At 41.9% G+C, this 25,883-nt stretch overlaps 1 protein-coding gene across 2 annotated transcripts in view; it reads right to left on the reverse strand.

Moving 5' to 3' along the window:
* The window catches only part of LOC144690681 (BTB/POZ domain-containing protein KCTD5-like), a 77,507-nt gene that overhangs the window by 7,699 nt on the left and 43,925 nt on the right, over positions 1 to 25,883 (reverse strand). The window contains exons 3-6 of one of the 2 annotated variants that reach the window (XM_078558424.1): positions 23,428 to 23,519; positions 19,859 to 19,954; positions 16,947 to 17,063; positions 470 to 595 (exon numbers count right to left, since the gene is read on the reverse strand). In XM_078558424.1, the coding sequence (XP_078414550.1) occupies positions 470 to 595; positions 16,947 to 17,063; positions 19,859 to 19,954; positions 23,428 to 23,519 (431 nt within the window). The remainder of the gene's footprint in view (positions 1 to 469; positions 596 to 16,946; positions 17,064 to 19,858; positions 19,955 to 23,427; positions 23,520 to 25,883) is intronic. The other variant, XM_078558425.1, reaches the window with a different exon arrangement.

The raw sequence follows: 25,883 nt of genomic DNA on the forward strand, positions 1-25,883 counted from the left end.
ATCCCACCTGAGACAAACGAGCTTTGAGTATTACAATTGACACTGGAACTGGCAAAATAATGTGCAGCGATGCTCAGTCAGCTGTATGTGGTGAGCTTGAAACATATTTAATGACTTAGTTTCTTCATAATGAAGGTTGGTGCACATCACTCCCCATACCCAATGTTTGAATGGCACTATCCCAGATGCAGCCTGAGCTGTAATGCCCTCTCCATATGCTATAACCCAATCTTACAGAAACACCAGTCAACCCTGGGACCCAAGTGTGAGTAAGAATGTGGTATGCAATGAGGGACTGCTGACTATTTGACACTTCCCCAAACTCATTTCAATTAGGACTCTATCCTCAGAGCAAAAAAGACTTTTATCACAACACCCTGGGCTGGATTCAAGCCAGAGGTGAAAACCACAGAAACAGGTACCTCAATCCCATGAGCCAGATTTAATTTCTTGGTACCATTTCACTCACCTTGGCTTTTTCGCTGGGTTCAGTATTTGTGCCATATGGAGCATTATGCAACTCCCTGGAGACAACACAGAGAAATTCAGCCTGGTCTTCATTTCCATAGTTATAGGAAGAGCCAATACTGACCAGCTGGGGAGGGGGAAATGAGACAATTTATTACATCAGTGTACACAGAGACATGTCAACATATCAATAAATGATTCCCAAGGTACTCATGCAATCAGGAAAATTGGGTAACAAACATTGGTGGAATGTCACCTGCCCCACCACCCCCAAGCATCAATAATTGTCTTCAACTTTCATTACTTTAGGTAATACATCGACAATCAGATGTGTTTACAAGAGTGGCACGCAGCACAAACAACATAAAGGCAGAGGAAAGAGGTGTAGTGGTTTACGGTTATGCTTCTCAAGCTGCCAGTGCTGAAAGTTTCAACAGGCACAAGGATTACAGTCACCAAATCACTGTTAAAATTCACACAATGACAGGTATCAGTGAAACACTGATACTGGCTGAAACAAACCAGGGTGGGTGGAATCAATTTTGTTGGAATAAAATCTTGAAGCTCTGGACAGTTCATTTATATTTCGAAGCTGACCTTTGTCCATGGTATACCCTTAAAACTGGTCAGCCTGACACTACATAGAAGCAACAATCCAAGTAGATCTTGGTTAAAAAAGCTTGCACCCTTTAAAGGTGTTGATAATCCTGAGAAAATTCCCATCTCCTTTGCTTATGTCTTCATTTCTCTTTTCCCTTCAGTCTCTCTCACTTCCCTTCTTACTCCCTCTATCCTACCCTGCAGTGTCTTGATCCCTCCCTCGCCTTTCATTTGGTCTTTTTATTATCCCCTTTAGTCCAGTCTCCCTGTCAACCCCTCAAATCGCAGTGCCTAGGGGAGGGTGGAGGTTGTACATTGAGAGGCACTGAAATTCAGACCCTCCTTTGTTGAATGGCTTCAAGTCATTGATGGTTGTCACGGGACAACAAAGGCAGGAAAGTGAGCGCTAAATAATTATATATACCTGCACATAAAACAAGCTTTGACCTGAAACATATTAAATGCATTCACTACTTTTTAAATGCCAAGATATGTGGCATGGTCAGGGGATGGATATGATTATACACAAGGGAGGCAGTGGTTTGTGGGTTTGGTTACTACCACATCAAAGCGCTTTAACTGTGTCAGAGGACAAAAAGAAACAAGCCAGGCTCCGATGTGACTGTCTTTGTGATTAAATCAGAACCGCAGCTTCAGTGATCCAGTGAACATCCTCTGCAGCTGTAAAGATGCAGGGAGCCTGGAACCAAACACAGCAACGACTGATGGTTAGTGTAGCTGCCAGGAGATAGAGAGGTGAGCGAAGGCCCTACACTGCACACCAACATCCTGTTTAGACAATGTCAAGTTTCAGTGCTAGTTTTACCAAACAATAAAATCTCATTTCAAGTTTCATTTACACATCTGATCTATGATTACACAGTATCTGCATCCAAGAGTGCTTGAGATTTGGGGAAATACAAAGTAGATAATTTAGCTGGAAATCATTTTTCATTAAATTCAGACAGGACTCAGCTAATGAATATTTTAATCCAACCTTCCCTTCTGCTCTACAAAAATTACATTATGGTTACATGGCTCCTCTGAAACTTTGCCCAACGTTCCACTACCTCACCAGGAATGTAGAGCCAAGTCCAGTACTACATTCACCTAATTTCTATACACATGCATTTTCCAGTAGAACTGGTAACCAGTGATCAAGACTGGGTACTCCAGCCAACCTCCCCTCCTATACTGGCCAGTAATCAGTTGTGAACACCCTGGTCCATCTCTTCTCCAAAACACAGCAGCTGACCAGTGAGCAAGAGGAACAGCATCTCATCTTTAGACTAGGCATTTTATAGTCTTCCAGGCTCAACTTCGAGTTCAACAATTTCAGATCATTACCTCTGCCCCCCCCCCACCATTTTCTCCTTTTTGTGCTTCTTTAGTACTTTATTTTTGTAAGGCAGCTATTGGTGATGATTCTGCTTTTCTTCAATATTACTGAAAAGACAGACATGTTGCTGAAACTTTGTCTTGCACTCATCAGGACAAACAAAAGAATGTGAAGTTTCAAATGATCACAACAATTTATACCACAGTAGAAAGGGATTTTGACTGATTGGCAAGTCGATTCTGATTGGCCAAGGCGTTGACATGCAAAAAGCAACAGGGCACCATAGGGTCCCCAAGCTCCCAAGTAATTCAAAAAGGGTCAAGGCTTCATCGTATTCTTTTTGTTTGCTCAGGAGCATAATTCGCTGAATTATTTAAAGCAAGAGCTGGGCCTGTGTCTGGCTGGGGCAGAGAACACATTATACCAAAGGCGGTACTTGCATAGCATTCAGAGCCTGTGTGATCTAGACTAGCTTAGCAGGGTCAGAGGAATTTTCCAGATTTCCTCGCCCCCGAATTGCCTGGGTTTCTGTACAGTTTTTGCCTCTCTCAGAAAATCACATAGCTCTTGGTGGGTCAGACTTGTCTGCATTGTGATGCATGAGGCATCACAACTGTCTCAGGCTCACTGGACAGACCAGTCAGTCTTTTCCTGCACATTATTTTACTTTCTTTCTCCGCTCAAGATTATTAATGCAGCAAACTTGTCTCTCAGTCACATCCCACAAAGCCGATCATACTGACCCACCCAGAAAAACGCTGACACTATCTGCCTATGCCAGAGTCTCTCAACAGAAAGTCTGTCCTTCAAAAAACAAGCAACTAAATTAATCCAACAGTAAAAGCTTTAAACCAGTTGTTTAATTATTATATACCTTGTAAAACAAAAGGGAAAACAAAGTACCAGTACATGAAATGTTTTTGTAACATGGTCCCTAGGGAGGATACTTCTGGGACCAGGCTGAAAGGCCACTGTAAACAGGTTCACCCCATGAATAATAAGCAGCTCCCACTTGATTTTACACCAACACTTGGCTCTGGTCCCACCTAGACAGCTTCAAAAATATAAAACAAGCAAGCATACAGCAAGAAGACACTCAAAATGACAATACTCACAATATGGAACTCATTCCAGAGTCCCTTTTTCTATTAAAGAATGTGTTTTTATTTAAACCTTACTGTTATGGAGATTATTGGCACTGTTGATTAGGTGGTCAGCAAGAAACGCAACCTTGTCAACGTTACTTGCTTCTCAAGAACTAAGGGCATTTAGGCTCAGTGTAAAATATTGAGAACACTAACCTGAAACAGTCTGATAATAGAAGCTCATGGTTTCCACCCTTGTACAGAGTGACCAGGCTAGAGTAGGAAAGGATAGTCATGGCCTGGTCAGGGCACATTTTAATATCTAGAATCAATGGATTTTGAATGCAGCAGGCTCATCCTAGTTTACAGTCCTCCAGCACCCATGGCAAGGGCCATTTCTCATGTGAACCCAAGTCAGTGTTGGCTGGCTATTCCTTCACGTGAGGCATCATAGCTAAGTCCAACACTGCCCTGCTCCATGTATACACACACACATGGTCAGTGGACTACAATCAGGAGGATCATCCTTAGCTAGTTGTGTGTCACCTGCTAAGGATACTGAGGACAACGGCAGCACCTGTCACCCCGACTGAGATCAGTTAACAGCACAGTTGGGGGCTGAACCTGGTCTGTATGTACACACCACCTTTACCAAGGGAGCCACCAAGGCATAAAATTCCAACAGCACAGGGGTAGAAATGAGCTTATCATCGGTTTGTTATGGGTTAGTATTTCAAAGACATAGGTAGGATAAGAAAGAGGGAAATAGGAGCAGCTAGGGGCTAAATTAAAAAGTAAAACCACAAAGGTAACCTCCGGATTACTATTGGAGCTACAAACAATTTGGCATAGAATAAAGGAGGACAGAGAGTTGAATACATGGCTCAAAGATTGGCGAAATGGGTTTTGACTCATATGGTACCATGGGAAATAGGGAGCTGTTCCGTTGGGAGTGACTTCACTTGAACCATGCCGGGTCTAGCATTCTGGTGCATCGCATAATTAGGGCTGTAGATAAGGCTTTAAACTAAATAGTCAAGGGGTGGGGTGGTTTTCAAATGAGGGGAAATTTAGAAAGTTAAAGAGAAAAGACAAGGAAATAGTGCAGGGTACTGATATGGGTAATGATATCCAGAGTGTAACACGAAGGAACAGAGCGTGCACGCATGAGTGCGCCAACAAAAAGGGTGAAATATGGAAAAATAGTAAAAAGACAAAATTAAAGGCTCTTTATTCGAATGCACATGGCATTTGTAACAAGATGGATGAATTGATAGCTCAAATAGAAATAAATATATATGATCTGATAGCCATTACAGAGCCGTGGTTACAAAGTGACTAAGGCTGGGAGCTGAACATTTAGGGGTACTTAGCAATTTGGAAAATTGGCAGAGTAACTCTGTTAATAAAGGTTGAGATCAGTACAGTATTGAGAAATGATCTTGGCTTAGAACATCAAGTTGCGGGAATTTGGGTGGAGGTGAGAAATAGAAAGGAAAGAAATTACAGGTGGTAGTAGTCTATAGGTCCCTAACAGTAATCAAGAAATAATGTACTGCAATAATTGCAAGTGATTTTAAACTTCATATAGATTGGGCAAACCAAATAGGCAAAGGTAACCTCAAGGGCAGGTTCACAGAATGCAATCAGAGTAGTTTCTTAGTGCATGAATCACAAAAGGCTGGTTTGCAGGTACAGCAAGTAATTAGGAAAGCTAATAGAATGTTATCATTTATTGCGAGGGGAATTAAATACAAAATTAGAGAGATTATACTTCCAGTTATACAGAGCACTAGTGAGGCCACATCTGTGTAGTTTTGGTCACCTTATTTAAGGAAGGATGTAAATGCATTGGAAGTAGTTCAGAGGAGGTTTACTAAACTAATATCTGGAATGGGTGGGTTGCCTTATGAGGAAAGGTTGGATAGGCTAGGCTTGTATCCGCTGGAGTTTAGAAGAGTAAGAGGCGACTTGGTTGAAACTTATAAGATCCTGAGGGTTCTTGACAGGGCGGATGTGGGAAAGATGTTTCTTCTTGTGGAAGAATCTAGAACTAGGGGTCACTGTTCAAAAATAAGGGGTTGCCCGTTTAAAATAGAAATGAGGCGAAATTTCTTCTCTCAGAGGTTGAGTATCTTTGGAACATTCTTCCTGAAAAGGCGGCGGAAGCAGAGTCCTTGAATATTTTTAAGCCAGAAGTGGATAGATTCTTGGTGAGCAAGGGGGTGAAAGGTTATCGGGGGTAGGCAGGATGCAGATTTGAGGTTACCATCAAATCAGCTACGATCTTATTGAATGGCCTACTCCTGCTCCTTGTTCCTATGTTCATAACCAAACAGGTTATATCTATTATTACTGAGACAGGATTAATGATCACATTGTAAAGGATCATCTCGGATCATAAAATTAAGAATTCAGACTGAGGATGAGAAACTGGGTCTGAAATTAGCATTTTAAATGTAAATAAAGGCAATTACAAAGGTAGGAAGACAAGAGTTGGCTAAAATAGACTGGGAAAATAGATTAAAAGGTAAAGCAGTATAGAGGCAATATCAGACATTTAAGGAGATACTTCAGAACTATCAAAAGATATTGAGAAAGACTCCATGAGAAGGATGGACCATCTGTGCATAACTCTTTACAATTTACCATATATCAATGGTTTGGATGAAGGGACAATGTGTTATAGCAAATTTGCTGATGGTACATAGAAAGGTTGGAAAGCAAATTCTGAAGAGGACACAAAGTGTCTGCAAAGGGATACAGATAAAGTGAGTGAGCGAAAATTTGGTGGAGGGAGTACTATGTAGGAAAATGAGAGGTTATCCACTTTGGTAGGGAGAACAGCAAAGCAGATTATTATTCAAATGGAGGGAAACTACAGAATGCTGCAACACAGGGATCTGGGTACCCTGGTACATGAATCACAAAAAGTTAGCATGCAGGAATAGCAAGTAATTAGAAAGACAAATGGAATGCTGGCCTTTATTGCAAGGGAGATTGGGTATAAAAGTAGCAAAGTCTTGCTACAACTGTACATGGCATTGGTGAGACCACACCTAGAGTACTGTATACAGTTTTGGTCTCCTTTTTTAAGGAGGGATATACTTGCATTGGAGGCAGTTCAGAGAAGGTTCACTAGGCTGATTCCTGGGGGTCTTGAGGAAAGGTTGAGCCTATACACATTGCAGTTATGAATGAGTGGTGATCTTGGTGAAATATGTAAGATTCTGAAGGAGCTTGACAGAGTAGGTGAATCTCAAACTAGGGGGAATAGTATCAGAATAAGGTGTCCTCTATTTAAAACGGAGGTGAAGAGGTATTTCTTTTCTCAGAGGTTTGTAATTCTTTGGAATTCCCTACCCCAGGGAGCTGTGGAAGTTGAGTCATGAATATATTCAATGCTGCGATAGACAGATTTTTGATCTGTAAGGGAGTCAAGGATTATGAGGAACAGGTAGGACAGTGGAATTCAGGCCAAACTTATTGAATGGCAGAGCTGGCTTGGAAGGCCAGATGGCCTACTACTGCCCCTAGTTCTAATGTTCTAATCTTGGAGATGGATGGGACACAGCTGGGGCAAGTGGGGTACACACCATCCAGACTGCAATGCAGTCCACAAGACTCAGCTAGCTGTGCTGCCCAAACAGTTTCAGCACAGGTCTTTGGATTATAAAGAAAAAAATGATATGTGTATCTTATTTTCAGCCAGCACATGCCTAGGCATGCCTGGCCTGCCCACTGAGTATATCCAGCTGTTGCAACTCTCTGCCAAAGATCAGTAACTGAAGAGTGAAAACAACAAAAACAAAGCACCTTTCGTTCTTGAATGGCAAACCTGTCCATATCACTTAGGTCACATCACACTGCTCCACTCAAATCCTACCCATGCTTATCCGCCTGCCTGGAAATATTTTAAGCAGCTTTGCATTAAAAAGTTCATCTGGAATCCTATAACCTTAAACTTGGGTCACAAAGAGAGGCTGTGGGAAGTATCAGTTTGCATGCTCGGTTACTGGAAGAGTTTACAGAAAAAGGTATGTTTAAAGCACTGTAGATGTTAGTACTGTCTTGTGATTACCAGTTTTCCTCCCATTGCACATCATTTGCCATATTTTACACTGGACCAAATGACAACCCATCCCTTTCCTAATGATTGAGAATAAAAACAGATAAACTGTAAACAGCTAAGGCCCTGCAAGATGCGTGCTGATGGCTAAGCAGGTTCCAACATAACAAAAATGCAGAGATAAATGCCTAGTTACTTTCCCCTGAAGTGATTTCAAGACAAGCCCATGAACTAACCTTCTTACTAAGGCCAACATTAACCAAAAATCAACTATGCTGCAACTCATTAAGGTCTAAGGTGAAGTCTAACTCTAAAAACAGTCTGGGGTTCTTGACACAGAGACACAACAGGGACTCAATCACATTACTGAGATAGAAGACAGAAGAGTACACATACTGGAAGTACACAGCAGGTTGTAAGTATTTGAAGAGAGAAGGTCACATAGAAACAGAAACAGGCCATTCAGCTCAACTAGTCCATACTGGCCTTTATGCTCCGCTAGAGCCTTCTCCTACCTTTACTCATCTTTCAGCACAAACTTCTATTCTTTCTCCCTCATAGTCTTATCCAGCCTTCCCTTTGAGTAGTTTGGTGTTTCAAATAGGAAACTGAGCCGATGAAAGCTCTCCACCCAGAATGTAAAACTGTCTTCTCTTCAGATGTGGATTCAGCATTTGGTTTCTTGAATTCCTTAACTGCTGACACTTTCCTGGAGTGGATCCAATTCAAATCAAAATATGCTTGGCTACAGAAATTGTACTCTTTCTTATGCAGGCTGAATATACAATCTTCAGTTTGCCTCTTGGACTATTTAAACTCGGGTTAACGTTGGGCAAACAGCTGGGAAAGTATGCGAGTGTGCTAATACACTGTGGCATGGATTAGTCATAAAGTTATACAGCACATTAACAGGCCCATCGTGTCCTTGCCGGCCATCAAGCACCTATCTACTCTAATCCCATTTTCCAGCACTTGGCCCTTAGCCCTGTATGCTATGGCGTTTCAAGTGCTCATCTAAATAATTCTTAAATGTTGTGAGGGTTCCTGCCTTTACCACTCCCTCAGGCAGTGTGTTCCAGATTCCAACCACCCTTTGGGTGAAAAAGGTTTTCCTCAAATCACCTGGTTATTGACACCTCCGCTAAGGGGAAAAGTTTCTTCCTATCTATGCCCCTCATAATTTTGTATACCTCTATCAGGTCTCCTCTCAACCTTCTCTGCTCTAAGGAAAACAACCCTAGCCTATCCAGTCTCTCTTCATAGCTGAAACGCTCCAGCCCAGGCAACATCCTGGTGAATCTCCTCTGCAGCCTCTCCAGTGCAATCACATCCTTCCGATAGTGTGGCAACCAGAACTGCACACAGTACTCCAGATGTGGCCTAACCAGCGTTTTATACAGCTCCAACATGACCTCCATGCTCTTATATTCTATGCCTCGGCTAATAAAGGCAAGTATCCCATATGCCTTCTTAACCAACTTATCTACCTGTGCTGCTGCCTTCAGGGATCTGTGGACATGTACACCAAGGCCCCTCTGTACTTCCTAGGGTCCTATCATTCACTGTGTATTCCCTTGCCGTGTTAGTCCTCCCAAAATGCATCACCTCACGCTTCTCAGGAGTAAATTCCATTTGCCACTGCTCTGCCCATCTTACCAGCCCATCTATATTATCCTGTAATCTAAGGCTTTCCTCCTCATTATTTACGACATGACCAATTTTCATGTCATCTTGGAACTTACTGATCATCCTATATTCACATCTAAATCATTAATGTACACTACAAACAGCAAGGGTCCCAGCACTGATCTCTGTGGTACACCACTCATCACAGGCTTCCAAGTGCAAAAACAACCTTCGACCATCACCCTCTGCCTCCTGCCACTAAGCCAATTTTGGACAGAATTTGCCAAATTGCCCTGGATCCCATGGGCTCTTACCTTCTTGACCATTCTCCCACGTGGGACCTTGTCAAAAGCCTTACTGAAGTCCATGTAGACTACATCAACGGCACTACCCTCATCTACACAACTTGTCGCCTCCTCGAAAAATTCAGTCAAATTTGTTAGACATGATCTCCCCCTGACAAAGCCATGCTGACTATCCCTGATTAATCCCTGCCTCTCCAAGTGGAGATTAATCCTGTCCCTCAGAATTTTTTCCAATAGTTTCCCTGTCACTCATGTTCAACTCACTAGCCTGTAATTACCTGGTTTATCCCTACTACCCTTCTTGAATAATGGTACCACATTCGCTGTCCTCCAGTCCTCTGGCACCTCTCCTGTGGCCAGAGAGGATTTGAAAATTAGTGTCAGAGCCCTTGCAATCTCCTCCCTTGCCTCACATAGCAGCCTGGGGTACATTTCATCTGGGCCTGGGGATTTATCCACTTTTGAGCCCGCTAAAGCCGCTAATACCTCCTCTTTCAATGTTAATTTGTTCAAGTATATCACAGTCCCCTCTCCCTGATTTCCAAACCTACATCGTCCTTCGTGAACACAGATGAAAAGTAATCATTTAAAACCTCACCCATATCCTCCAGCTTCACACACAGATTGCCACTTTGATCCTTAATGGGCCCTACTCTTTCGCTGGTTATCCTCTTGCCCTTATATTAATAAAATGCCTTGGGATTTTCCTTTATCTTGCCCGCCAGTGTTTATTCATGCCCCCCTCTTCACTCTCCTAATTAGTTTTTTTAAGTAGCCCCCTACACTTTCTATATTCCTCTAGGGCTTCCGCTGTTTTCAGCCCTCTGTATCTGCCATAAGCTTCTTTTCTCCTTATCCAATCCTCTATATCCCTTGACATCCAGGGTTCCCTGGACTTGTTGGTCCTCCCCTTCACCTTTAAGGGAACATGTTGGCTCTGAACTCTCACTATTTCCTTTTTGATTGACTCCCACTGGTCTGATGTAGACGTTCCTACAAGTAGCTGCTCCCAGTCCACTTTGGCCAGATCCTGTCTTATCATATTGAAATCGGCCTTCCCCCAATTCAGGAACTTTATTTCCAGTCCATCTTTGTCTTTTTCCATAACTACCTTAAATCTTACAGTTTTGGTCACTATCCCCGAAATGCTCCCTCACTGACACTTCTACCACTTGCCCGGCTTCATTCCCTAAGATTAGGTCCAATATTGCCCCTTCTCTTGTAGGACTTTCTACATGCTGGCTCAAAAAGCTCTCCTGGATGCACTTTAAGAATTCCGCCCCCTCTAAGCCTTTCATACTAAGATTATCCCAGTTAATATTGGGGAAGTTGAAATCCCCTACTATTATTACCCTATTATTTTTACACTTCTCTGAGATTTGCCTACATATCTGCTCCTCTATCTCCCGCTGACTGTTGAGGCCAATCAAAGTGATTGCCCCCATTTTGTTTTTAAGTTCTACCCTTATGGCCTCAATTGAGGAACCTTCTAAGATACCATCCCTCCTTACTGCAATAATTGACTCCTTGATCAATAGCGCAATGCCACCTCCTCTTTTACATTCCGCCCCCATGCTGGAAGATTCTATACCCTGGAATATTCAGCTGTCAGTCCTGCCCTTCCCTCAACCATGTTTCTGTGATAGCAACAATATCATATTTCCATGTGCTAATCAACACCCTCAATTCATCTGCCTTACTTATAAGGCTCCTTGTGTTAAAATAGATGCAATCCAGCCTTGTATTAATCCCTTGTGCTTTAACAGGTCTACATTTGCTCTGCCTTCCACATTGACTTAGTTTCTCTTTTATATTTGGCTGTGCATCACCCCCTACTATAGCTCCACTCTGTATCCCATCCCCCTGCCAAAATATTTTAAACTGCCCCCAGCTAGGAAACCACCCCGCAAGGATGTTGGTCCCGTTCTGGTTCAGGTGCAACCTGCCCGACTTGTACAGGCCCCATCTTCGCCAGAAACAGACCCAGTGATCCAGGAAACTAAAGCCCTCTCTCCTGCACCAGCTCTTCAGCCATGCATTCATCATCTCTATCCTCCTATTCCTATACTCACTAGCACGTGACACAGGGAGTAATCCAGAGATTACAACCTTTGAGGTCCTGCTTTTTAATCTGCTACCTAGCTCCCTAAATTCTTGCTGCAGGACCTCATCCCTCTTTCTACCTATGTCGGTGTTACCAATGTGAACCACAACCTCTGACTGTTCACCCTTCTCTTTCAAAATTCCTGCAGCCGTTCTGTGACATCCTTGACCCTGACACCAGGGAGGCAACACACCATCCACACCATGGAGTCACATCTACGGCTGCAGAAGCGCCTGTCTGCACCCCTCACTTTTGAGTCTCCTACCACTATTGCTCTTGCACTCTTACTCCTCCCATCTTGTGCAACTGAGCCACCCACAGTGCCGTGAACTTGGCTCTGGCTGCACTCTCCAGAGGAATCTTCACCCTGTGTTCCAACACAGAAAAATGTTTTTTTGAGTGAGATGCACTCTGGGGCTTTCCTGACTACCTGCCTGCCTCCCTCCTCCTGACTGGTGGCCACCCATTCCCTCTCTGACTGAATTAGTGGACTTAAGTTTGTTGCTATTCAAAATGTTTAAGACAACCTGCATTTATATAGATTTTCAACATAGGAAAACAACCCAAGGAATTTTTATACCCGATATCTGATCTCAGAAGCACTGTCGAAGGTGGCACTACAAACATGGAGATGCTTCTTCAGGGCACCAAGGACAAGTCAGACTAAAGACCAAGACAGGCAAATTTCAAAACTACAGCGTTTACATAGAGTTATATAGGATTTACGGAACAGAAATAGGTAATTTAACTCAACTAGTCCATGCTGACGTGTATGCTCCACTTGACCTTTCTCACATCTTTCATCGAAACCTATCAGTGTAACCCTCTAGTGGTCTAACCAATGGTTAACATGGATTTAGCATAACTTCCCTACTTTTCAATTCCATACCTCTGGAAATAAAACCAGGTGCTTGGTCTGCTTTTCTTTTAAAATGGCCTTAATAACCTGTAGTGCAACTATCAGTGATTGGCATATTTGTACTCCGAGATCTGTTTGTTCCTCTACCCCACCTAGACTTACACCTTCCAAGTAATAAGTGACCTCCCCATGCTTTCTACCAAAATGTACTACCTCACTTTAATGGTGTTGAGCTTCATTTACCAATCATTTACACATGTACAAGTTTATTAATATGCTCCTGCAATTGGTTGTAGTCTTCCTTAGTATTGACTATCCTCCCCAGTTTGGTGTCAGGGATAATCTTGAGAACAGATTGCTGGAATAAACATGAACAAGCCTGGAGAAGAATCAACTACAACTTGGGAAGACTGCATGAAAAGTGTGTTATCAAAACCAACACAATAAACTTAAGAAAAAGCAACTACTGATGGGTGAGGGTTGGACAAGAAAGGCTGGGATAAAGCTGAAGTCTTGATGATTAGCCATGGCTGAGAATATGGTGGGACTTGTGATTCACAGAAACAGACATGACCAACATAAGACAAAGCATCTAACTGATCATTTTAAAGAAAAAAATTATATGATTGTCCATTGCATGTCCAACAGTTTCCCTCCACTGCTGTGTTCTTATTGAAGAATTTGAACTGTTTAGCAATATGAAAGCCAGACCGACTGGACAACATCAAGTTTAATAATAACTTAAACTGCCCACATTTGGTTCTGTAATTTTCATGAAGATAATAACATGGCTGTCAGCTGACTGTCAACCCCTTCAACAACTACAAACGCCACACTCCACCACAGCACAAATGCTGCAAATAACAATTTCTCTACATCTCTATAAATGTGGATACTGTAAATCTGAAATAAAAAAAAATTCTGGAAATATCCAGGTATGGTAGCACCTGCGGAAAGAGGGAAAGAGTCATCATTTCAGGTCGATAAGCTTTTACCAGTTCTGAGGCACTACAGAAATGATAGTGTTTTTTGTTTAACCACTGTCTCTCTCCAGGTACAAGTGTTCCTAGACGTTCAGAACCATGATCAATTGGTTTAGATTCAGGTCAGAATGAAGTATGAAAGGAAGCTTTTCAACAACTGCATCATCACCAATTCTACTACTTTTAATGCAAATATAGTTTCACAGGTGCTAGTCATCTTGCATCCTGGTCCAATCCCCGCTCAGTACCAGTAATCCCAGGTCCCTGACCCAATCCCCGCTCTGTACTAGTAATCCCAGATCCCTGACCCAATCCCCACTCTGTATCAGTAATCCCAGGTTCCTGTCCCAATTTCCACTCCATACTAGAAATCCCAGGTCCCTGACATAATCCCCGCTCTGTACCAGTAATCCCAGGTCCCTGACCTAATTTCTACTCTGTACTAGTAATCCCAGGTCCCTGACCCAATCCCCACTCTGTACTAGTAATCCCAGGTTCCTGTCCCAATCATTCTGTACCAGCCACGTCTGGATTCTGACTCAATCACCACTTTAATTGAACTTAAATAGCAAGTTTTTTTTAATATTCTCAGATGGGATGTGGGTTTCGCTGGCAAGGCCAGCATTTGTTGCTCATCCCTAATTGCCCTTGAACTGAGCAGCAGTTAAGAGTCAACCACATTGCTATGGATCTGGAGTCACACATTTACTAAGGACTGCATATTTCCTTCCCTAAAGGACATTAATGCATCAGATGGATTTTTACAACAATTGATGATAGTTTCATGGTCACCATAACATGCTATAGCATTCAATTCCATATTTTTATGAATTGAATTTAAATTTCACCACTGCCAAAGTGAGATTTGAACCCTGGAGCTTTCGCCTGGGTCTCTGGATTTCTAGTTCAGTGACATTACTACTACACCACCATCTCCCCTGAAGACTACTGGAGCATGGTTTGTCATTATAATTGAGCCTGGTCCACATTGAAACCTGATTTCCAAATAGAAATGTTGGGAATTTTAAGGAGCGATTAGAATAACAGAGCTCTTGTTAAATTATTTTTGCCCTGGTAGGTTGTCCAGCCAAAGCTGGGTATCCAGTAAACTTTTAATTATGAGTCACCACTTGCAACTCTATTAAATCACTTAAAGGCACATCATGATCTCCTTGGATTTGGAAACCTCATCGCACCCCTGGTTTCTCATTAGTCTAGACTTTGAGACACTGCTAAGTTATACTTTACAAGCCATCTGTTATAGACCCTACAGCACTGAATTATAAAACTCCAATCTTCTTGGGGTAAAAACTTATCTAACTCTAAATTTAGGACTTTATTTCTCCTGTGCAGTGGCCTCAGTTGTCCAGACATATTTGCTGAGTCTTTGTGTATTTTGATGATTGCTGGCCTTTCAAGCATCCAACATTTTAAAAGCTTGATTCTGCTTGATTTTAAGTTCAATGCAGTGATATATTTAGCGAGTAAATGTTCTTCAATGGTGTGAATAAATTGGGAAACATTATTTCTGGCTTGGTGTATGCATATCAAATACATAAACAGTTTCTGACATTGGCACTGCAGCAACTTATCTTTCCTTCCCTTTCTACTTTCTTTTGATCTTGCAAACTTCATCCTATTAACCCCTACATAAGCGCAGACATGTTATCTTCCAAGAACTGATATAATTTTCAGAGGAAGATGACTAGCAATGAGAGAATCTTTCAAAAAGAGAACTATCTTTCCCCTTGACCCTTATGAATTAAATGAGCAAAGTATCAACTTATTATTTAGTCCCGCACTCGGCGAATCTGAGCCACATTTCACACAGCAACACTTGATAACAGGTATATGGACAACAGGAGGCGCCAACTTAAACAGAAGTAACACTATCTTGACCATCTCTCCCTCTGTACTGTGGCATTAGTTGCATCCAGAATGCTCCTTTTGTGCCCTGTACTTGGTTGTGTGTGTGATGACCCAGCTGTGAAGAAAATGTTGAGTTTTAAGCCTTAGCCCCAGCTAACTGCTATCCTATAAAAGTTCTTGAATTCAGGTTTTAAGGAAATGAAGAGAAACCTGAGATGATCATATGCAGGACAATAGAATAGCAAGAGTGCCTAAAGTCAATGGAAGTCAAGTTAGTTACAGATCTTTATGTCTAATTTTCTATCTCTTCTCTTGGAGATACTGACAACGTCCCGATACCTAGATCAAGTAGGCTCACACAAGGTGAATGGACAAGGGACCAGCAAGATTGTTTAACCCCGGAGCATAGCTGGTGTGACTGATTCAGTCCTCACTCAACCACACTTCCAAAAGGGTGTACTTGTACTGATCAGGAGCAAGATCTTGTCCTGATTTTCCCCTCTACAGGGTGCTGAGGCTAAATATTGCCCAGCTGAGATAAAATAAAAGAGCAGAGACGAGGAATTGAACCCAGTAATTCTAGTCTCTATTGTCCCTGGGGGGTCAAGGTCTAGTACAATCCTATAGAGAAGGTTGCAGTTTAGATCTATCAGCTGACAGCAGGTCCTAAAAAACAGCAACGCTCCGGACATTTTTCTGCTGTTGGGTCCAAAATTCCACTTTGAAATTAGACCTAAATTAGTAGCAGTTACAATTTTTGGAAGTTCTCAGCAGTCCTGCTGTTTGTATTGAATATGCAGAGGATACCTTGGAACAAGCCTGTGCACACAGAGGTTCTCTACCCCATCAGATCCACTCTGCACTCCAAGTATCAGTGCTTCATTAAACCAAAAGAGCAAAATATTGGAGAAGCTGGAACTCAAACATAAATATAAAATGCTGGAAACGGTCAGCTGGTTGGAAAACATCAGTGAAGAGAGAAAAAGGCCATCCACTGGAAACATTAACCTGACACCACTCTCGTCAGAGATGCAGCCCAATCTGAGAGTTTTGGTGTTTTCTGCTTATGTGCCAGAGCTTCAGTGTCGCTGCTTGAGGGCAACTCAACAAGCTTTCCAAAATAGTTTTAAAACAGTCATTTTTTTAAACCTCATAGATGTAACCCAATGGGAAAGCAATCATTGTGTAAGAGACAGCTGAGAGTTGACTTCACAGTAAAATGTTGAACCAAGCCTGCTGCAGTTTTCAAAATACTGTGTAAAACCAGGATTATTTGAATAAAAATATTGGTCACATGAAACATTTTTGAATCTGATTTCATAGCTTGCATTTTAGGTCTACATTTAAAAAAAAATCTGTTAAAAAATACATTAGAGAAGCAAAAACATGTTTTAAGCAGTGCAAACAGCTGGTGTACAAAATTGTGAAAAATGTGTTGTGTGTACACTAAATTACATTATATACATTCACACATACACATATATAGTTACACAATATCAGCACACCACAGAATTGAGGCACAGATGAAAATGATCTTTCAAAGAATAGGAAGATGTAACATAAAGCAAGCAATGGTAACAAGCAGGGAAATTGGCCGTGCGTTGTTAGAGTGAGAGTGGAGGGTATTACTGGGACAGACCTCGCTGCTGCTGTTGTGGAAACTGGTCTCCTCCCCCTTCACTTCCCGCGACACAATCAGCAGAAACTCTGACTGATGATCCCGCCCATAGCCATACGGGGAACCTATACTGACCAGCTGTAACAACCAGAGCAGAAAGTTTGTAACACTAGGTATGCTAAAGGAGTCCTTTCATTTCAAGTTTCCAAAAAGTGTAAGTTGAACACATTTAAAAATCATTGTTATAACATTTCAAATATACTTTCACTAACGATAGTTTTCAACACTGATAGAGTGGCAGTTATTCAAAATATGCATCAGACATATTGATCAGCAAACAATTCCTGCTTACCGTTAAGGTCCTAGAATCTTGTGTGCCACAGAATGGTGAAAGGTGCCCTGTGATTACCCACTCAGTGACACCAGTCAGTATATGGGATGGAGGTGGCTAATTGAGACCAGGCTTTTTTTTTGTCTGAGGGATTGAGAAGAACCGCCCATAGGTCTGCTCCTACACAAAGTACTAGTGCATGGTTATACAGAAGTATTCAAGAGATCTGCCAATGATGCCATCTATATTTACTTAGAGAGATTGCAAGCTCAGGTTGGAGAAGAGGAGAAGAATGACCTGGGTCCAAATATTCCAGTTTCAATTCCTGGTTTGCATGAAATTAGCACATCAGTCAGGGCTGTAGCTGTGGCGTTACAATTAGCCTTGGCATCTTTGGATTAGGGGGGAGGGAGAAAAAAAAAATCAGCAAGACTCCCATTAGTTACCCACTGACACTGTTAGAAAGGGTACGGGGATGGGGGTCTGACTATAATGCCCTAGAGAGCTGAATAGCCTGTGAACACCATTGTCTCGGCTCATATGTGAAGAATAGTCACCTAGAGCAGGTACCCAAGTGAACCCAGCAGCTGTGAAAACCAGCCTAATAGGTATTCCCTTCAGAAAAGGGGGGAAATCCACAAAAAAGTAATCGAGTCCCTAACTCAATTTTGTTCAAAAGATTAGATTTAATTTGGCAGAAGGAAAAAAATAATGGCACAGTTCAAGCATGGCCACTTTCTGGAATATGCAGTATGACAATTTTGTAATTTACACAACTCTCACAAAAGGGATTAAGATGTAAAGCTATTTTAATTAAAAATCCTTACAAAATCCAATGCTAAAATTACTGTTTTCTAACCAAGCCATTTAAGATCTCTTCTCTGGCACTAAAATATTGATTTCAATCTTTAATAGCCATTTAGCCCAATCAATATTTTTTTGAAGGAGAAACAGCAGTTTTCAAGCCAATTCTACAGTTTCCAAAACACCACATGTTGGGTATACAACCCAGTCAAAAAGGTTGAATTGTGCAAGGGATGCTGGGAAGCAGGAAACAGCAGTTGCCAGGGGAAAATTACTGGACTTGGGACATCAAGAGGGTCAAACAGTTGACTTTGGTGCATGTAAGCAGGTCGGAGAAATGTGATGTAAACAGAGCCAAACACTTAACTGACAGGGAATGTACAGTCCTCTCAGTAAAAAGTGGCAGATCTCTTACTCGTCAGTCCAATGACTTCCTACAAAACAGTCCCTTCAAAGTAATGTGTGACCATTGCATATCAAACGCTGACGTGTTTAAGAATGGAACCAGGCACCGTGCAAATGCAGGCCTTACATTTTTGTAAATACAAAAGAAATGCTAAATGTACTGCCTCCAGGACCTCTGACAGATGCAGACTGTAGAGCTATATTAAGTATATTAATCGATCTCCTGTGGTGTCACACATGCAAGTCAAAACCAAAGTGTAGTCTTCAGGTGGGTTAGAGGGCAGGAGAACACTGAGCCAGGGCTCATCCAGTGCTCCTGCTGTTGAGCAAGATCCAGCAACTGCTTCTGAAAGGCTTCATTTGTATTTATCAAGTGAGCTCAAACTCAAGCCAAGCTAGGATGCTAACCAAGATAATAAATAGAATAGCCTGCGGAGATGCATTGTCCCTGTTTATTTATAGTTAAACATTCTGACCCTATTTTTATCATAAATACCCTAAATCCATATTTATAATGGAAATTATCCTTGTAAACTGGTCATGTAATCACACCTTCCTGCCAGTGGTAGCATTGCAGTTCAATTATATAGGCCTAGAAATTTATAATGGAAAATTTTGACAAAGTGTACTAACTTATGGTTACATGCACTAATCTATAAATGTGTATGTATAAATCTAATATATAACCTTACCCCCAGAAAAGATATGTTGAAGTAATGCAGCAACATAAATGTGATCCTTAATAATGAATGGCAGTGTTCCAGGGGTCAGTGTGGACATTTGTCATCAGTACAATCTAATGCATCTAAAATAGCAGACCTAATGATTTTAGTCAAGGAATAATGAAAAAATGGAGTTACAATATCACCAATGCCACAATTATAAATACAGTGCCTAGTTATGCTTCTAATTACTGCAATGGGATTGTTGCATGTGGAAACTTTTTTTTTGGAAAAGAATGTTCCCTTGGAGTGGAAACCCATTCATAACCCCAGGTCCACAGAGAAAAAGTTTAGAAGGAGTTATACAGCCTGTAGCAACAGTGCATTCTTTGAGAATTTGGACTTTGTTTACATCACTAAATGTTCATACACTTTTTGGTCAGCCACATTCATAGATTTTTTTTTTTTACACACAGCTCAAGCTCCAAAAATATCTGTTAATTGAGCAGCCATAAAGATTGAACCAGGAATTTGGTCAGGAATATCATGTGTCTATGAATCTGTATTTGGTTTAGCCAACTATCGAGGTTGCCTTCAAATGGATAAGATGTTCATTTCTAATGGCATGGTGTGGTGCACCAAAGTGAAAGAGGAGTTCTTACATTATTCATTATATACATCTAATCTAATGCTGGACAGATCTTCATGTCTGACTGTTTTAACATTTTTACCTGTTCAAACTTCCAGCCATCAGACATTGTAGACACCATCTGGGTGAGCTCCTCTTCCTGGCACTGCAATACTCTATAGACATGTTTCATTGGAATCTAAGGGTTAAAAGGCAAGAGGAATCAAATCAATTCCTAGTTCAAAGACCCATCAAAGAAAATAATGGATCACAGTTGTTGAACATTGAGAATTTTTCCAATGATGGAAATTGTACTGGCAAAATCATAGTAAATCTTGGGATAGAACCTTAAAGTGCAGCTGAAGTGAAGAAAAGATTCTTTAATACAAATTACACTTCAAGGTTTGTAAATTATTAATTGGGATAATAATTTGAATATGTATATATTTTCACTGAAAGCATGCATCCCATGCATGTGTATAAATGAAAGTAAAATTACCCCATCAGTTGTACCGTGTATTTCAATGCAAGCTGGTCCTATTCTATGCTCTCAAATAATTCATCATATTTTACCTAACAGAAAATATCAAACCTTAAAGGACATCAGATTTTCTCGTAGGCCCATCTCCTAAAAGAAACTCCTTGCTTTGGTACCTTCCCAGATGGTCAATATTCATGGGACACTAAACAATAAGTTTTAGTGCGTTAGTCACAGTTCAACCTGACCCTGCCCCCACTTACTCACATCGATACATTTCTACCAGGAGTTATGGATAGATAAAAGGAGCAGGAAATCCTGGCTGATTTTCCTCTGCCTCCAATAAAGGGATATAAGCCAATTCTAGTAATCCTTACATAGCTGCAACTGAGATCAGCAAACTCAGCACTGATTGAGATTGAACTCAGGGATTTGATCTCACTGTATAAACTAAACCATGCAGGCAGCTGCACAACACCTCTTTTAAAGGGTGTTTTTTTTAAGCAGGCAACGCAGAGTTGAAGCTACAGCTATTACTGACATGCGGGCCTGGCTTGGCAGCTCCTCTCAGTTGCTTTTCCTTTTGATAACAAAAGCAGCATACTGTTATCAATACTCATACCATCTGTGCACATGGAACTGCACTAGTTTCTTTCAGATCTCCGACAACAGCTTGTATTTTTGAAAACGTTTACTGCAGCACTTTTCAAATATACTTAACTGTTGCTGCAATCTTTGCATTTGCTTGGCAGTAGCTATCTCTGGTAAGTGCTACAAATATTCTGGCAACCGACAAGGATTTGCACCTCATTTAACTTCTATCTACAAAACATGTACTTTTATCTGTGGATGTAATCTGGAATACAATTTTTTTTGAAAAAAGCATTGGGTGTCAGATGTCTATGTAATTCTCTATCACCACACTTTCAGTTTCCTGCTCCCCTTCACCTTCCCATGCTCCTAGTGCTCCCACATATGTTATGATTCTACTGAATTGGGCACCTTCTGGCACCTTGTCTAACTGGCCATTCTTCAGCCTCAAGGTGAAGTAATGAGTGCCAGCAGGCAACTTGATCCCAGGGCAAGCACACCACAACAGAGTCTGAGCCTACCCTGTATCCACTGCCAGCATCAATACAAGTGCACTTTTCCGGCACTGGATAGTAATCAAGAACAAAAATCCAAGGCTGACTTTTCTCTTCTAAATCAATGGGTTCAGAGATTTATTGTCATTCCAACTCTGATCAGCTAACTCACAATGGACCACGGATAACTGTAGGTCTTTCTATGTGGTCAATTTATACTTCACTTTTATACACAAACATGGGCAGCTACTTGCTGATTTCTGTACAAGAGATCCATACAAGCCATTGATTTTTTAAAATTCATTTGTTGGAAGTCAGCATTGTTGGCAAGGCTAGGATTTATTGCCCATCCCTAATTGCCCTTGAAAATGGTGGTGAGCTACCTTCTTGAACTGCTGCAGTCCATCTGGTGTAGGTACATTCACAGTAGTGTTAGGGTGGGAGTTCCAGGATTTTGACCAGCAACACCAAAGGAGCAGCGACATAGTTCCAAGTTAGGATGGTGTGTGACTTAGAGTCACCTTCCCTTGTTCTTCTAGGTGGTAGAGGACACAGGTTTGGAAGGTACTGTTGAAGGAGCCTCAATGAGTTGTTGCAGTGCACCTTGTAGATGATACAATATTACACCATTGTGCGCTGGTGGTGGAGGGACTGAATATTTAAGGTAGTGGAATGGGTGCCATTCAAGCAGACTGCTTTGTTCTGGTTGGTGTTGAGCATCTTGACTATTGTTAGAGATGCACTCATCCGAGTATTCCACCACGTTCCTGATTTGTGCCTTTTAGATCGTGGGCAGGCTTTGAGGAAGTCAGATGAAGAATTGCTTGCTGCAGAATTTGCAGCTTCTGACCTGCTCTTGTAGCCACAGCATTTATATGGTTAGTCCAGTTAAGTTTATGGTCAATTGTGCCCCCCCAGGATGTTGATGGTGGTGGATTTTGCAATGGTATTGCAGTTGAACATCAAGGGGAGCTGGCTGGATTATTTGTTGGAGATGTTCATTGCCTGGGACGTCTGTGGCGAGAATGTTACTCGCCACTTATCAGTCCAGTGATCTTGGTATAAACAGATAAGGGCGTGTAATGATGCTGAGAACATGTAATAATGATGAGGGACAAGGAGCTGTGAAGGAGTCACAGGTCAATGGGCCAGTCTCCATGGACACAAATCACTAAAAACTAATGCACAGTTACAATCAAAAATGCTATTAGAATGATTGCCTTTATATCAAAGGGGAGAATGTGATGTTTCAGTTGTATAGACCTTTATCAGGCTCTCATTTGGAGCACTGTTGTCACTTTTAGACACTGCACCTGAGGAAGTATACACTGGCCTTGGCGGGGATACTGCACAGGTTCACCAGAATGATAGCAGGGCATGAAGGGTTAAATCATAAGGGTGTGTTGCTTAAAACAGGCTTGTACTCCCTTGAGTTTAGAAGCTGGAGGAGTTATTTAATAGAGATGTTTAAAATAATTGAAGGATTCTATAGGAAACAGAGAAATTATTTCTTCTGGCGGAGATTGTAGAAGTTTGGGGCATAACCTTATGATTAGAGCTAGGCCATTTAGATGTGAAATCAGGAACACTTTTATACACAAAGGGTAGTGGAAATTGGCAGTTTGGTGTGACAAATTAACTTCTCAAGACTGAGATGGATAGATATTTGGTAGCTAAGAATATCAAGGGATATGGAGGCCAATTAGCTCAGTTAGCTAGATGGCTAGCATGTGGTTCAGAATAACACCAGCATGGGTTTGATTCCTGTTCCGGCCTGAGGTAGACTTGGGGCCTATTCCTTCACACTGCCCAAGACTGGGCAACAATGGCATAAAGCGGGACAGGCTCAAAGGATTGAATGGCCTACTCTTTTCTCATGGTCCTCATGCAAGTGCTGCTTTCCAAAGCAGCTGCAAGAGGTTGCATGATCAATAATAAGAGGGAAAGCCATAGAGTGAGCTCCGAAGATCCGTTCAGAAAGTGAGCGAGTTTCCTTATTACTGGAAATAGTGCAGTTCTCTCTCCAACACTCAAAGTTCCCCGCTCCCAGCTTCCATCCATTAATCCAAGGTCATTTCACATATTTGCGCTGGGTCTCTTTCCACTCACCTGTGATGTTTTGGTGTCTCTCTCTCTTATCCTGTCTTTCACTAACTTTATTAGTGATGTGATGTTGTAAAACTCGGCTTCCTCCAGCACACCTGAAAGGGACAAAATTTCCATCAACTATTTTCAATCTATAATACTGCAGAGAGGTTAAAGAGAGTTCTTTTCAAGTACAACTCAATTTGCAACTTTTTATTTGTTCCTGGAATGAGCACTGCTGGCAAGCCCAGCATTTGTTGACCATCCCTAACTGCCTTTGAGAAGGTAGTGGTGAGCCACCTTCTTGACATAGGCGCAACCACAGTTCTGTTAGAAAGGGAGTTCCAGGTCATAATGGTGTGGCTGGAAGGAAACTTGCCGCTGATGGTATTCCCATATGTCTGCTGCCCTTGTCCTTCTAGGTGGTAGCGATCACAGATTTGGAAGGGGCTGTCAACTGTGTCTTGGCAAGTTTCTGCAGTACATCTTGTAGTTGGTGCACACTGCTGCCACTGTGCGCCAATGGTGGAGGGAGTGGATATCTAAGATGGCGGATGGGGTGCCAATCAAGTGGGCTTTGTCCTGGATGATGCCCAGCTTGAGTGTTGTTGGAATTGCACTCATCCAGCAAGTGGACAGTATTCCAGTACACTCCTGACTTGTGCCTTGCAGATGGTGATAAGGCTTTGGGGACTCAGGGGGCAAGTTCCTTGCTGCAGAATTTGAACCCTGCTCTTGTAGTCACTGTATTTATATGGCTGTTTCAGTCAAGTTTCTGTTCACTGGTGCCCCCCAGGATGTTGATGATAGGAGATTCAGCAATGGCAACGTCATTGAATGTCAAGGGCAGATGGTCAGATTCTCTCTTGGAGATAGTCATTGCCAGGCACTTGTCTGGCAGGAATGTTACTTGCTGCTTATCAGCTCAAGCCTGAATGTTGTCCAAGTTTTGCTGCATGCGGGCATGGACTGCTTGTCTGAGGAGTCCCAAATGGTACTGAACAATATGTAATCATCAGTGAACATTCCCTCTTCTGACCTTATGATGGAAGAAAGGCCATTGATGAAGCAGCTGAAGATGGTTGGGTCTAGGACGCTAATGCACAAGTTCCTCAGGGTACTGTTTTGGAGTTGAAATGATTGGTCTCCAACAACCACAACCATCTTCCTTTATGCTAAGTAGGCTTCCAACCAGTGGGGAGTTTTCTCCATGATTCCCACTGACTTCAATTTTGCTAGGGCTCACTAATACCACACTAGCTCAAATGTTGCCTTGATGTCAATGTCTGTCACTCTCTTTTGTCCATATTTGGACCAAGGCTGTCATAAGGTCTTGAGCCAAGTGGTCCTACAAAACCCAAACTGAGAATCGGTGAGCAGTTATTGATGCTTGATAACATCGTCAATGGCACCTTCCATCATTTCATGGCTGAAAGTAGACCAATGGGGCAACAACTGGCCAGATTAGATTTGTCCTGATTTGTGTGGACAGGACACACCTGGCAATTTTTCACATTGTCAGGGCGATGCCAGTGTTGAAGCTGCACTGGAATAGCTTGACTAGCAGTGCAGCTAGCTCTACAGCACAAGTCGTGAGCGTTACAGCCAACTGTTGTTAGAGCCCATAGCTTTTGCTGTATCCAGAGTCTTCAGCCATTTCTTGATATCATGTGGAGTGAATCCGATTGCTGAAGACTGTCATCTGTGGTAGTGGGGACCTCAGGAGAAAGCCGAGGTGAATCATTAACTTGGCACTTCTGGTTGAAGATGGTTGTAAATGCTTCAAAAGCCTTGTCTTTTGCACTGGCATGCTGGTCTCTGTCATCATTCAGGATGAGATGTTTGTGGAGCATCTTCCTCTTGTTTAGCTGTTTAATTAGCATGCTCTTTCCGCTTTAGCATGCGTGCAGTCCTGTGTTGCAGCTTCACCAGGTCGGTATCTAATTTTTAAGTATGCCTCTTGGGTGTAAAGTCATAATTTTAATTATTGCCTTTTACTGGGGGGGCACTTCTAGTACTTTTCATCTTATTCAACAAAACATCTCTCAGGATGAAAGCCATGGTGGGGGCATACAGCCATGAATTTTCAAGGGCCTCAACAAAGTATAGAAGCTAAAACAGGAAATGCTGGAAAAGCTCAGCAGGTCTAACAGCATCTGTGGAGAGAAAGACAAAGTTGAGTCCATGCGGACTCAAAATGTTAACTCTGTCTCTCTCCACAGGTGCTGTTAGAACTGCTGAGTTTTTCCAGCATTTTCTGTTTTTGTTTCAGGTTTTCAGCATCCGCAGTATTTTGCTTTTATCAAAGTATAGAAGCTACTCTGTAGCTTAGACAAGTCCTCCAATTTAAACTAGTGGAAAATAAATCCAGAACAGATATGGAAAGAACCTCTTCAGCTAAAGTGTCACAGTTACCTAGAATGTGACAGGAAGAGCAGCAGAAAAACAGAACTCAGTAGCACTCAAAACAAGTTGGACAA

Source organism: Cetorhinus maximus, chromosome 15, assembly GCF_964194155.1.
Source record: "Cetorhinus maximus chromosome 15, sCetMax3.hap1.1, whole genome shotgun sequence".
NCBI classification, from domain to species: domain Eukaryota; kingdom Metazoa; phylum Chordata; class Chondrichthyes; order Lamniformes; family Cetorhinidae; genus Cetorhinus; species Cetorhinus maximus.